Below are 14,156 nucleotides of genomic sequence, written 5' to 3'. Positions count from 1 at the left end.
TCTGTCAGCTGAGTGAGTGAACTAAGCACTGTGTGTGTGCTGCAGTCTGACAGCTCTGGCCATCCCTGCCCAGAAGAACAAGTTGCCTGCAGAACCCACATCCAGGGGACTCCCAGAACCTCACCACATTCTGCCACTAGCCCAAAGGAGTTGCAAGAGCCACACAGCAGATATTTGGGTTCACAGACTCCTTGTTCTGGGGAGATGTGTGGGTTTTCCTTCTACCAAACTCTTTCAAAACTCATCTCCAGCAAGGCAGCTGGGAGAATTTAGGTAGAATAGTTCTTCTGTGATACCTATAGAGCTAATTCTGGATTACTCCATAAGGCAAAGCTACCAATTTTCTTCTTCCTGCTGCTTCAAGCAGACTGCACAACATACTTCAGAAATATTACCCTATTTCAATGCCATCAGTGTTTTAAAAATAGCTAACATTTCATGACATCAATTAAAAAAAGGAGTGACAGAATGCTATGGCTTAAAATTTCAAAGCAATTTTGGACATGAGCACGGTCAAAAGAGGATAATCCAAGCAGAATCCAGTAATAAAGATCTAGATGTTAGTATTCCAAAGCCTCTTTCCACACAGGAAAAGGAAAATCCCATTGTGCATTCTTTCCAGGGGTGGCTAAAGCAAACATTACCTTTCAAGCCAGGCAAGCCATTTCTTCCAGGAGTTCCTGGAGGCCCTGGAGGACCAGGAGCTCCCATGACACCCATCTCTCCTTTGGCACCTAAAGGTATTGAATCACCATTGTCAGTCTGAACAAAAAAAAATCAAACCCCATCAGTAACTAACATTTCTCCCCTGTGTCCCTGTGGGATTTATTAACCACCATATAGAGCTGGTTTTAAGGGAATTACAATCACTCAGGTTTTGTATAGATCTAAACCAGATAAAACGACCCTTGAAAATTGTGCCAAATTTTTCACAGTTAAGTCCTGAGAAGAAAATTTGCAGTGCACTGCTCTTTTTGGTAGAAAGCATATTTATACCCCCAGTAAGGTGAATTCCCTGTTTTGGAAAATAAATACTTGTTTGCAAGCAAACTTTAATTTATTGAAAGCCAAGAAGACACTTAGAAATACACTACTTTTAGAATCTTTTGAATCCAACTTTAAATGGATGTGAACTCACCTGGAAATCCAGGTATTCCATCCCGGCCAGGTGGTCCAGGTGAACCCTGAGGTCCTGGGAGACCTGGGGGTCCTGGATATCCTGGGGTTCCTCGGTCACCTGGAGGACCAGGGACATCAAAGCCTGGAGGACCTGGATCCCCTTTCTCTCCTGGAATGCCCTGCAACCCTAGACAATGTTGTTAAGAACAGTATTTTAGGAAAAAGTAAGGCAAGGCTGAAATCTATGTGTCTCTGGGGTAGTAATGTATAAATAGCTAAGTTTTATCTGCAGTCCATTCCTAGCACTGATGGAAACCCTGCAGTTCTTCTAAAGTCATGCATTTTTTTAAAATAGCTTTCAGGTGTTAAAAGGCCATATTCTTCTGAAGGAAAGCATTACTAAAAATTTACCAAGTTATAGGAAATGCAATTCAAAGAAATCTCAATGGAAAAACTCTCTGAAAACAACCCTTTAAGTCTGATTAACAAAACCAAAAAGGCAATATTGATAAGACTGGTTTATATTTTATCATAAAGCATTGTGATTCTTCCAATTGTATCTCCATTTATATTCCATTTTACTACATTCTAAGATAACAGCAGAATATGTTTGAAGGATAGCAAAATTCTGCATTACATTACATTTTCTTGAATGAAAAATAAGAATTGTCAAAATATATTTAAGATTTTTAAGGCACTGCTGAAGCAAGCAGACAGTTTTATTTCCCTCTGGGGCACTGTATTAGTGAAGATGCTCACTCTGGAGACGTAGCTGACAAAAAAGAATTGTTCTTAAATCTGATGTTAAGAAAAGGCTTTGGTAAAGAAACCACAGTACCTGGGGAACCTGAGGTTCAAAAGCCAACGAGTTAGAGCTCATCAGGAAGTTGAGACAGGTAGCAGTAATAATCGTTAAGTTAGGAAACAAAATAAAGCACATACAGATTAGAACAAAGACCAAATCTACTCTAAAGTTACCAAACCCAGATCTAAGTACAAAGCATACAACACCAATGCAATAAAGAGGAAACAGATTGCAAGGAAACTTGCAAGTCTTTTTCAAAGTGCAGCCACCACTGTATCCAGAAACAAGGAACTCAGTGAGGCATTTTCAAATATTGATTGTTTAAAAAAAAATTAAAAATGTTACTTTACCCCTCTCTCCTGGTGTAGTATTCTTTTCACAACTGTGAAACAAGCTTTCTGAACTGATTCTTACACAAAGCTGTCATTACTAGATAATGGCTTGGCCATCTGAACACCAGAGTACCTCCTACCAATTAGCTTCTTGCTGGTCTGCATCACATTCTGGTAAATCCCTTCAGACAGGGATTTTCAAAAGATGCTTCTGTGTAGCAGAGAAAACCTCTGAATATTTTTTTCTCATTCTTCTAAGTTCTATTATGCAAATTTACATTGTTACACCTACTGAGATTATGACAGCACCCTGCCAAAACCTCAGCAGTCAGTATTACTCTAACTCTGTAATGGTGAGCCCCATTCTCAACTGCAGGAACAAGTTGAGGAGTTATGGTGTAGTTACTGCAAACTATTTGAAGAAATGGTGGTGCAGAAAAAGGAAATTCTGAACAGGGAAATCTTTTCAAGAATTTTGCAAGTTACCTGAAAAACAGAGCCCCAGCAACTGCACCCTAATGTTGCATAAAGAAACTGAATCAAAGCAGCCTAGTAAACCAAACAAGGGGTGGGAGATAGGATGGAAGACATTTGGCATAAACCAGAGAAATAGCAGTGCCAAGGGAAATGACAAGGACTTCTCAAGTGGGACCCTCAGCCATGCACTACATTTCAAAGCCACCATGCTGTTAGTAACCACAATGATTAGTCAGTACAGACATGAAGATTAAAAAAAAAAAAGCATTTCAAACCCACCAACTCTAGTAATAATTGTGCAATTGTCAAAACTGGTATTTTGCAGAATGAATCAGTGATCATGTAAAATCCTATTCTGGATAACACCAGAAAAGATGTTACAGGAAGATGAAAGAACATGCATTGGATGAAGTGTTCAAACCCATACTAATACAGCCCACCCTTCACCCCCATCTTGTCTTCTGCTTCAGCTGAGCCCCAGGTGCAACCAAAGGTTCAGGATGGTGCAGAAAGCACAATAAGGCCCCACCTGTTGGCTCAGGGAATTTCTGTGCACATCATCCTGACCCTTTCTGCCCCTAGCCCTTAATACTGGACACATTCAAGGATTGCTGATACAGCAACCACCTTTCTTTCCCCATTGGGAAACTTGTAAAAAAATATACTTAAGCACATATATACTTCACATGAATTGAACTCCAACTCCATGGGCCTACTTACTCAAGTACTTGTCTGTCTTAAAGTTAAGCCCTTTGCTGAGTCTCAGCTCATAGTTCATAAAAATCTGAATATAATCAACCATGCTGTGACCCGTGGTCTTACAGTTGGCTGTGAATTTTTCAGCATCCACTGTGAACAACACCACACTCAGAAACAAACACATTCAGAAAGTGTAGCTCACAAACATGCAGTGGAAATAATCATAGAGGCATGGCAAGAACCAGGTGGGTTTTAAAGTGTTTCAGCAGCAGGCTATGCTCAAGTCCACAAAGAACATTCTGGCTGTCACATTTGCAACATCAGCAGTTGGTACACAGCAAGACCATTGACTGAATGGAGGGGGAAATTATTTTTTCTAAACAAACGTGTATAACCTTTTTTACTGACAGGCTTTTGTTAAAACAGTATCACATCACTACTTGAAAAACATTTTCTCCCCTACAAAATAATGAACCTGCTGGTTTGGAATACACCCATTTTCTTCCTTTCCACACTGAGTTAAATTGTGCTTCAGCTTCCATTCAGGGGAGTGGGAGAAAGTGCCTAGCCACTTCAGGGAGAACTGGAATTACTCTCTTGGTTTTGCAATCACCATATAAGTAGAGGGAGGGCAAACAGCACTGTCTAAGGGATTCCGTTTGTCTGTTGGTTTTTTTCCAAACCACGTAGTAATGTAAAAAAAATTATTAAAAAATACCTCTCATCCAGTGAATTTGGAGTAGTTTGGTAAGCTAGAAAATTGCTTTGGAATTTAAGAACCATCTTGCTATTTGAAAGCAATGTAATGACAGCACAGTACAGGCAGCTGGAGGCAGCTTTCCTCCTTTTCTGTATTCCCAAATCCTCTGCACTCATACTGTGCTCCCTTCTGTTTTGCCCTAGGAGTATTGTGATAAATCCCTTCACAGACATTTTGACACTATGTGTGCACAACACTTTCTAGAATTTCTGCTGAGGCTCCAAGTCTTCTCCAAAGTGGGCTTTTACACCCTCAAGACCTGAATTGTGCAAATGGCAGGGCTGAATGCAAATCCACCTCTGATTTCAGTGAAAAACAAAATGTACCAAGTTTTGACAGCAAAACAGAGCCAAAATAACAGAGACAAACCCTTTATCTTTCCTTGCCTATCTGTTCACTGGACCTTCAGTGTCCTGTGTACCTGCTTGGTTTATGCCACAAATAACCTAAAGGCACAACCTAAAGTTGTGAGTTTTTACCTGGGGGTCCAACAGGACCTGGAGGTCCTGGAGATCCAGGTGGACCTTGACCACCAATGCCAGGGATTCCTGGTGGGCCTGGGAGTCCTGGTGGTCCACTTGGTCCAGGGTCACCTAAAAGAACATTTTTTTTAGTTAAATAGTGAACTCAGTTTAGAGACCCTTGCTTTCAGAAGCAGGGTGTATGCACATTGTACTTGAAATTTCATTCTTGCATGCAAACAAATCTGCCTCTCACACAGGAAAAAACACACTTTAAAGGCCATTTCTGAAAGCCAGAGATTTTTCTTCACTCTGAGTGGAATGCATGCAGCTTACATCTCTAGACTGGAGAGAAGGATGTCATTGCATCACAATTCACATCAAACTCAACAGATGCCTTCCAGCAAACCAGGCACACTCTGCAGTTCAATACAATGACTAAGAGCAGGAATTTGTGAGTTGAGGGTTTGCTAACCCTCTGCATGATAAAGCACAATACATCTAAATGACAATTATTCTGATGAAGAAGTTTTAACTCCCCTTAAAATAATTTGTCTTTACAATACAGACTTCCTGATACTGGCCCACTGGATTGGCATTTACTCTCTTACTTGCTTGTCTTCTTTGAACACAAGTTTTCATTTACAGGGGTGTGCCTGATTTGGAAAAAATGGACCCTGAAGTAATTTCTCTAAGTCACCATTGCTTATGCTTAGCTGCCATCTGAGTCCCAACACATCCACAATTTTTTAAAGATTGATAGGGAACAGAAAAGGGGAGAGCTCTCCCTACCTTTGGGTCCTGGAGTTCCATCAAAACCTGCCCGTCCTGGGAGACCAGGGTTTCCTGGGAAGCCAGGATCACCTTTAGGTCCTTGAACTCCTTTTGTGCCTGGTGGTCCTGGGGGTCCAGGTGGTCCTGGAACTCCAAACCCACGATCCCCCTGTAACAAATTAACACATTTTTTTAAAACCAGGTGTTTGAAGTTTAGACTCTCCTAAAAATGCTAAAATAGGAAAGAAAAAATGCCCACCACCTTAGAGTTCAATTTCTTTTTTCCTACTCTCACTAAAGCCTCAAAAGTAGAGAATGTGACTTCCCTCCCATCAAAAGCTGACAACAAGAGGTGAAACCCTCCCCATTTACTTCCCACTGATGCAGAAGCACCTTTAGGAAGGTGAAGATTTATATTAAACAAGCAAACACAGACCTTCTGTCCTGGGAAACCAGGTGGTCCAGGAGGTCCATCTAGTCCAGGGCGACCTGGAGTTCCTGGAGCTCCAGGGGGGCCTGGAGTTCCTGGGAAACCTGCACATGATATGGAGGTTAGGGCAGCAGAGGAGAGAACACCAGAGAGCATTAGAACAACTCTTTTAGAAATGCTGAGGCCCCATGAGAAGCAGACTCTGCAAAGAGGGTCTGCACTAGCTTAGGCATCCTTGAGAGGTACACGTTTGGCTGAGATAACTTTTGAGTATACAGCTTTTGCCACATGGGATCTCTGGGACTCCTCTCAGAGGAGGGTGCTCCCCATCCTGTGTGCTCAAGCAAAAATCAAACAGTTCACATCACATCATCAATCCTCCAGCATTTGGAGATCATTTATTGATTCAAACTCAAACATTCATAATTTCCCAAGGTTTTACCCATTGACTTTTGTGTCCTTGGTTTACTGAAAAATGTAAGCTACCCTGAAAGAACAGTGTAGCAAAGAGAGGAATAAGAGTTCAGCAGATTATTTCCTGATCCTTCCTAAACTATTATAAAGATGTAAAAATTCAAGACAGACATTTTTTAAAGGAATCTAGAGACATAAATCAACTCACTAGGAGAAAACAAAGAGGCACAACCCTCCACATCCCCTCTTCCAGCCAGAACAACATAGTAACATGTCTACAAACATACCTTTTGGGCCTGGTGGACCTGGAAGTCCAATGCCAGGAATACCTGGCTCTCCCTTTGCACCTGGGATGCCTGGTAAGCCACGCTGACCTGGCTGACCAGGGTCTCCTGTAAGAAAATCAACAGAGTTAGCAAGAATCAGTCAAAATAAAAAGCTCTTGGAACTCCCTGGATATCTAGTTGCTGCTTTACCTGGAAGACCTGGGTCACCATTTCTTCCTGGAGGACCAGGGGGGCCAGGAACTCCTGGTTCTGTAATAGTCTGGCCAGGGTCACCTTTTGGACCTAAAACCAAAAGAGAAGAAATATTTATCACTCAGTAGGACTTTATTTTCTGATTTTCTTAAAAGCAGAAAAAGATGCCAGCCACATCCCAAGCTTACAAAGGACTTAAACACCAGCAACACTTTATCCAACAGGCCCCATACAACACTTTATAGGCTTAGAAGCACCGTTTAATGTTAAAGAGTTTTCTTGAAATGTTACTTTTTTAGCTTCCTCCTAGGTATTATCACATGAATAGTGTTTTCCACAGCTGACACCAGCACAGTTTGATCAGGATCTGTGTAGTTGACAAGAAAGTAACAAAAGCAAACTTGTTCAAAGCAACCCCTTGTTTTCAAAACCTGTTGTGGTTGCAGCATTATTACACATATGCCAAATTGTAGTTACAATACATTTCCACTAAAGTCAGGCCAGAATAGAAGGAGGAGTCATGTGCCTACAGTAACACAGCATCAATTCTGCTCACTTTGCTTTTTTTGTGATGATCTTTAATAAAAGAGCTTATAAAAACTAGGTCTTACAACACCTTTGAGAGAAGTTTAAAAGTAGTGTATTATTCTGAGAAGTACCTGGAGCAAATGCATAAAACCTTATTTTACAGTTTTTCTTCAATAGCACATGGAGACCAACTCACCAGGAACTCCAGGAGGGCCTGGACGACCTGAAACACCTTGGATACCCTTTTCACCAGGTAAACCTTGTGGACCAAAACCAGGAGGTCCAGGAAGTCCTTTCTCTCCAGGAAGACCTGGTATTCCTGGATCACCTGGAATACCCATTTCTCCTTTGAATGCAACACTGCCCTGAAAAAACAAAGAGCAGGATGGGAAAGAGGAACATGTATTTACTAGCACAGGAGTGAAGGATTTCATTGCTTCTGTTTTGAAACTCTTTGACAGTTTCCATCCTTCCAGCTCTCAAGGCCATTAGCTGTCTACATCTTACTAACATGGTAGAGAGAAGGTCTAAACCTGGCTACTTAATTTTTTATGCTATGTAAATGAAATTTAGCCAATGGTTTAAGGGACCATCTGACATCTCAGACATCAGAGAAGTCTCAGCTGATTTTTAGAGACATTGAAAGATTCAGAGAGTATCTCTGTAAGTCACTACACTGGCATCTCTTGAAGAGAATGACTGTGTTACTGTGTTAGTCACACTCAGAAGAATGTGCATTTGCCCCTTATCTGCACCATGTCAAATGCATCCAGTACTTCCCAAAACTTCTGTCCAATGACAGCATAAAATGGAACTCACAGGTTCACCCTTAGGGCCAGGCAGACCTGGCAGCCCATCTCGTCCAGGAGTGCCATCTGTGCCAGGAAGACCTGGAGGTCCTGGGAAGCCAGGGTCTCCTTTGTCACCTTTCATTCTTGGAGAAGTCAGGACATCCCCTGGATCTCCTTTAGGACCAGGTCTCCCAGGGGCACCTGGGGACCCTGGGAATCCCTGAGAATGAAGAAAAAACAAACAAACAAAAACAAACAAAAAACCAAACCAAAACAAAAAACAAAAAACAAAAGTATTTTAGTTCTTTTTCACTCCCTCCCTCAGTTTGGCACAATAAAACAATTGTGCATTCAAACTAGTTATGGACAAATATAAAAAATTAGACAAGCATTTTGAGCTCTACTGTGCAGAGATCTACCAAATATGCAAGACAAATGAGACATTACTTTCCCACCAGAACATAACACCACCACTTACTGGTGGCCCTACAAGGCCAGTTAATCCAGGAAGCCCCTTGTCACCTTTTGGCCCAGGAAAACCAGGAGAACCTGAGCAGTGCAGAAAAAGATAAAAGAAAACCATAAAACTGTAGAAGCTGTAAATACCAAGCATGGTGTTTGCATAAGCCAATAGCTAAGTTGTTCTAAAACCAGGCAAGATTTAGTCTGGTTCTTTTTTTGAGAGCTGGATTTTGTTTGAGCACAACAAAATTTGCAACTCTAAGCTAAACCATTAGTATTAAAAAGGGTCACACTTTAAAAAAGCTCCAACTCCTCTATCATTTCAGGAATGGCACATGGTAGAAGTTAATTTCTCTCAGTCAAATCTATAGCAGACCATAAACCTTCAATAAACTACAGGCTTGCAAGTCTGTATTTGATCAGAGAATTCTTTTGAAGGAGAGGTTTTTAAAAAAATTAGTGGTTGTTTTACATGCATCCAGCCTGTTTCATCCTAACAATGTGTGCAACTCCCCAGCTGTGCAACACAGACCATGAACCAACTACATACTGGAGCTGGCAACTCTGCATCTGAATTGGTACACAATGAGCAGCTACATCAGGAGAATGATACACACATGATATATATATACTCAGATACAAAAGTGACTTTACAAAATACAGTAAGCAAAACACTGAAGAATACAGCATTACCTGGACTGCCTGGAGGCCCTGGTGGTCCTCTCTCCCCAGGAGGCCCAGTTATTCCAGTTCCTATGCAATTGAAGCATGTGTCTCCTCTGTCACCTAAAAAGATTTGCATTGGAAAAGCATAACTGAGCATCAGATCTTAGACATCATTAGAAGAATTCAGCATACAAGCAATTGTTTTTTTGTTACTCATCTGTAACACCATGTCCAAAATGACTCTACTGTGTAATTACAGTTGCTTAAATATTAGAAGGCTTCCCCCATGAAAATCAAACCGAAGTTTTTTGGTGCTTGGAGTCAGACAACCAACATCAGATATGATTAGAAATTATATAGGATAGTGTAAAATAAATTAAAACAAAATAAAAATTACTTTCAATAATAAAAAATAAAACTGAAGACTTTTTTTCTCTTCTAACATAGATACTTGGCACTTCAAGCTGCAGTTCTAAAACACATATATCAAAACTCCAAACTTTATTAAACTCCAAGAGTGCAACACAAATGCTGGGACTGTTTCATTGATTTGACAATAGGATAAACTTATTTAATAAAACCAAAAAACCCAAGAAAGAATGTTTTGAATTTCCTTCACATCCAAACTTTTCTGACACGTGTCAGTATAATATTTAAGCGTTTAATTTAGGTTAACTGATTTATCCTTACAATCTGCATGAGAAAAAAAGACTTCTGTTTGAAAGATGTACAAAATAAAGTGAGATGCCCAAAATCATCTAGGATGTCCATGGTTGAGCTAGGAAAATATTCTCACTTACCCATATCAGCATCCTCATTGCAAGGTTGTCTTTTTGGAAACAAGGATACACATTAAATATCTTTCTTTTGCTTACCAAACAACAAATCTCATTGTAGACTGACCAACTCAAATGAGGAATCTTGCATTTATAATTTCAATGGTGGCTTCCATAAAAAAATATTAACTTTATTAATGAGGTCAGTATGTACTTTTTCATATAGAATTACCAACTGCTGTTACAAAGCACTTAGTTTTTACCTATCTGGGAGGTACTCATAAACCTGAAGCTCCATTTTACTTTAATCATGACCCATCTAGGCATTGGTTGTACCCTGAGATTCCTGTGCACTAGATGAGGGACTCTACCACATCCAAACAAAATTGCCTTCTGACTGGGAAAAGAGCTGCAGTCAGCCCTACTGGGAAGTGAAATTGCTTGTCCTTGCTGAGTGCAGGCTTTACATTGTTAGAAGATTTAATAAAAAGAGAAAAAAGAAGAGATCTACAACACTGCACCTTTTTGGCCTCGCTCCCCTGTAAAGCCTTGTTGTCCTGGAATTCCTGGGGGACCTGGCAGTCCTGGCTCACAGATACCTTCACCTAAGAAGAATCAGGAAAGGTTTAATAATCAATTTGTGTTAGACTAACAGCAGCAGCAAATACATGCATTCAGCACTAAAATGTAGTTCCTGGTATTTGTGTGGACATTCTAATACACTCACACATTCACAGACCCAACATTTTGACAGTTCAAAGGACTGCTAACAAAAACCCTCCAATGTAACACACACTCAAAAGAAAACATTCAGTGATGCTGTGCAGCAATCATCAGTTCTCCTCCACCTCTTCAGCTATCTCCCACAGCCCTGCATGCTTCCATCCCTACACTACATTCCTCTGTACAGCTTCATATTGCAAAAGCATGTGTTTGACCTGTCATCAGTGAGGGCAGCCATGATGCCAATGCCAGCTACACACTAAACTCCTCCCTGAACCATGTCAGCCCCTCTACACTGCACCTTTCCAGTTCTCATATTCCCACTTCCCTTATATCAAAAAGGAGCTAACAGCCTTCATCCAGAGTGTCCACCCCCATGCTAATGTTGTGTTGTCTATACACAAGAGTATTTGTCAAGCAAAACTGGAATTCTGTGAAAAATTACTCCTTTCATTCTCCTGGTATCATCATTAGTTAGATTAAAAGGTATGCAATATATACTGGAAAAATACCTCGTTTTCTATGTGTAGGCTGAATCTACTTCACCCTGGGGGACTGTCATTATTGTATGAATTAGCACAAAGTTCCTTAAAGTGTGACAAGATCTTCTCTCCTCTGATTTAACTGAATCTCAGTAGGGCTCACTTGAGGTAGGAAGAGGCATGATAAAGCCAGACTGCAACTCACACCATTTAATTCCCAAATTCTATAGTTGTACTTAAGGTTAGAGTTCTCCTACAAATATCTTGCAATGAGAGAGACTTGGAGAATGTATACAAGTAGCTTGGAATCTCATGGGCTTCACCTGCCAATAAACTGTATCTTTGGAGGTTGAATTTGAAGAGAAGGGAAAAAAAAAAAGAATGAAAAAAAAAGATTGAATGTCAAAGGTTTTCAGTCTCTTCCACTTGCTGTCTATGTGGCCATCACTTACCAGGAGATGGTGCAGGTGGTCCTGGTGGCCCTGGTGGTCCTGGAGGTCCTCGTGGTCCATCAGGTCCTGGCTTCCCAGGAATAGAAACACCAGGTAAACCTGGATCTCCCTTCTGTCCTCTCTCACCAGGTAAGCCAGGTGGGCCAGGAGGTCCAACAGTAGTGATCCCTAAGACCAGAAGAACTTAGTTTCTTGATAGCTCAAAGATCTAAATAGCTTTTTTTTTGCAAGGATGACAAAGAAATCCAATAAATAGCATGCTAGAGATAAGATTGTGTCCTTCCATGTAAGCAGTTATATAACATTAATTTTATGGATCAAACTACATGATGATGTGCAGTGTCTGACATGCACTTTTTGCATTTGCAGAGATTTTTGACCTGACACTCAACAACTAAGTTTATGAAGGAAAAAATTAAAAAAAAAACAAAACAGGACTAATGAAAGTAAACATTGCCAGAAAAAAGAACATTTACAAGCTGAAAAAGAACATTTACAAACTCCTACCTGGAGAACCAGGCAAGCCAGGTGGGCCTGGCCTACCAGAGAATCCACGCTCCCCTTTGGTTCCTGGAAGTCCTGGCAATCCTTTGCTACCTTTTGGTCCTACAGTTGCATCAATGCCTGGTCTTGAAATGACCTGTAAATGTTTCATGCTCATGAAACAACTTGCCAAGAAAAATGTCACTGGAACAGTAGAGATGTGAGGAAGAAAAGCTCCACATACTTCAAGTGTTATAGCAATGATAGGATGCTTCTCCCACTCCACTGAATTACCAGGTAAAATTCCAGCAAAGAGCACTCCCCAAGTAGGAAGCACTTCTACTGACAAGGCAACATGGTTAGAACAGACTTCAGAGAAGCTGACTCAGTTTCTGCTGGTTATAGTCCAGCCTGGTGTTTGTAACCTAGCAAATCCTAAAGCACAGAATCTATCTTGAAAGAAGGAAACAATAATTTCTATTAGGGAATATATGAAAACTTTACTGCTTCTGCTATTGTTCCCTGAGATGGGACTCAGTCACCCAAGAACTATAATGAGACAACACTGTCAACAAAATTGATAAAGAAAGAATCAGCAACTTACAATTCCAGGGGGACCAGGGGGACCAGCATCACCTTTTTCACCCTACCAATGAAATAAAGAACATTTTTATACTGAGCATTAGTACACGAAGAAGTTATTGCAAATATTCCTAAACACTGTAACAGCATAGGCAATGCAATTACTGCCCAGCCAGAAGTAAACTCTGTAATGGCAACCCAGCAAAAGTAACAAAAAACCTGGCATACCTTTTCACCCTCTCTTCCTGGAGCACCATTTATTCCAGGCTCACCAGGTAAACCCTTCATGAAAAGAGAAAGATAATCACACTCAGTTCTTCTCCATATCAGAAGAAAAGCTTATAAGGAAGCAGCTTAGATTAGAAATGTACAGGTTACTCACATCCCTACCAGGCTGACCAGGTTCTCCATCTTTGCCAGGCTTTCCCTTCAAAGACATAAAGATGCATTGAAATAAAATGCCTCAGTGGTGAAGAATTCTTATGGAAATAGTGTTACATATTTCCCATATTTCAATAAACCAAACTTTCTCTATAAAGCAGTCCCTGTGGCAAGTATGTCAAAGACATCAACCGAGTGTAATCAATGGAGTTATCTAAACTAAGGTTTTTCATCTTGAGAACCAGAGCACAACAACATGACAAGTCTCAAGGAAATATGTGAATACAGCACAAAATAATCTCCCATTAATTACTGCTGATTTTATCTCCCTTTACTTTAGACATGAGAGAAGTCCTCTATTTAGAAAAAGCATCTTAACTCCCTAAACACTAGAACCTTATATTTAATTATGAGATTAATACAATGTGACCGGTGAAAAGACATCCAAACTTCTTCTGTGCTTGAATTTGAACTGAATACTGAATACTCCTTTAAACTGAATACAGGTTTCTGAAGAATAGTATCAGCAAAAATATCAAGTGCAATTCTGCTCAGAGAAGTGACTTGTAAAAAGGTATCATCGAGTTGAACAGATTTCTCATTGCTGAGGTAAAAGTAGCACAAGCTCCACTTTATTCCAGGGCACTCACTGGGCAAGACAAACACAACTCTCTCATTGGCATTACAGAAGCAGCATGTATAGGGATACCTGCTGGAACAGAACTGGAATTAAGTTTTACAGTAGTGCCAAGATCACCTTTCAGACCTGACAGATGTAGTGTAAAAGAGGATAATGTGATTTGTGAAATCTTTATTACTAATTATGAGTTTGGCTTCTCCAAAATGAGGTCTTAAGATTTCCTGTGCATTTGCAGAACGACCTGATTACACACACTGATATTTTAATGAGTATATCTGAAATGGGTTTGAGCCACACAGAATCACATGGAGTAAAAAAAAAAAGCAGCTTTAGAGTAACTGGATAGCAAACCTGCACTTTAAGTATGTCCATGCCCAAATTCAGATTAATAAGTAATAAAAAAAATGTTGGTAAAGAAGCTTTTGGAAAAGGTATATGCC

At 40.3% G+C, this 14,156-nt stretch overlaps 1 protein-coding gene across 2 annotated transcripts in view; it reads right to left on the bottom strand.

The window, feature by feature from the left end:
- COL4A5 (collagen type IV alpha 5 chain) overlaps positions 1-14,156 on the bottom strand; it is a 76,264-nt gene that overhangs the window by 22,090 nt on the left and 40,018 nt on the right. For both annotated transcript variants that reach the window (XR_011728569.1, XM_071757485.1), the window contains exons 16-32: positions 13,078-13,122; positions 12,924-12,977; positions 12,718-12,759; positions 12,138-12,270; positions 11,631-11,798; positions 10,495-10,578; positions 9,225-9,317; positions 8,548-8,618; positions 8,098-8,289; positions 7,475-7,643; positions 6,748-6,840; positions 6,559-6,663; positions 5,864-5,961; positions 5,446-5,596; positions 4,672-4,785; positions 1,139-1,306; positions 645-734 (exon numbers count right to left, since the gene is read on the bottom strand). Coding sequence is in view for 1 of the 2 variants with exons in the window: in XM_071757485.1 (XP_071613586.1) it covers positions 645-734; positions 1,139-1,306; positions 4,672-4,785; positions 5,446-5,596; positions 5,864-5,961; positions 6,559-6,663; positions 6,748-6,840; positions 7,475-7,643; positions 8,098-8,289; positions 8,548-8,618; positions 9,225-9,317; positions 10,495-10,578; positions 11,631-11,798; positions 12,138-12,270; positions 12,718-12,759; positions 12,924-12,977; positions 13,078-13,122 (1,870 nt within the window). In the remaining variant the exon portion in view is untranslated. The remainder of the gene's footprint in view (positions 1-644; positions 735-1,138; positions 1,307-4,671; positions 4,786-5,445; positions 5,597-5,863; positions 5,962-6,558; positions 6,664-6,747; positions 6,841-7,474; positions 7,644-8,097; positions 8,290-8,547; positions 8,619-9,224; positions 9,318-10,494; positions 10,579-11,630; positions 11,799-12,137; positions 12,271-12,717; positions 12,760-12,923; positions 12,978-13,077; positions 13,123-14,156) is intronic.

This window comes from Heliangelus exortis, chromosome 14 (genome assembly GCF_036169615.1).
Source record: "Heliangelus exortis chromosome 14, bHelExo1.hap1, whole genome shotgun sequence".
Taxonomy (NCBI): domain Eukaryota; kingdom Metazoa; phylum Chordata; class Aves; order Apodiformes; family Trochilidae; genus Heliangelus; species Heliangelus exortis.
The sequence above is the reverse complement of the archived record's forward strand: the minus strand, read 5'-3'. Positions and strand labels throughout refer to the sequence as shown.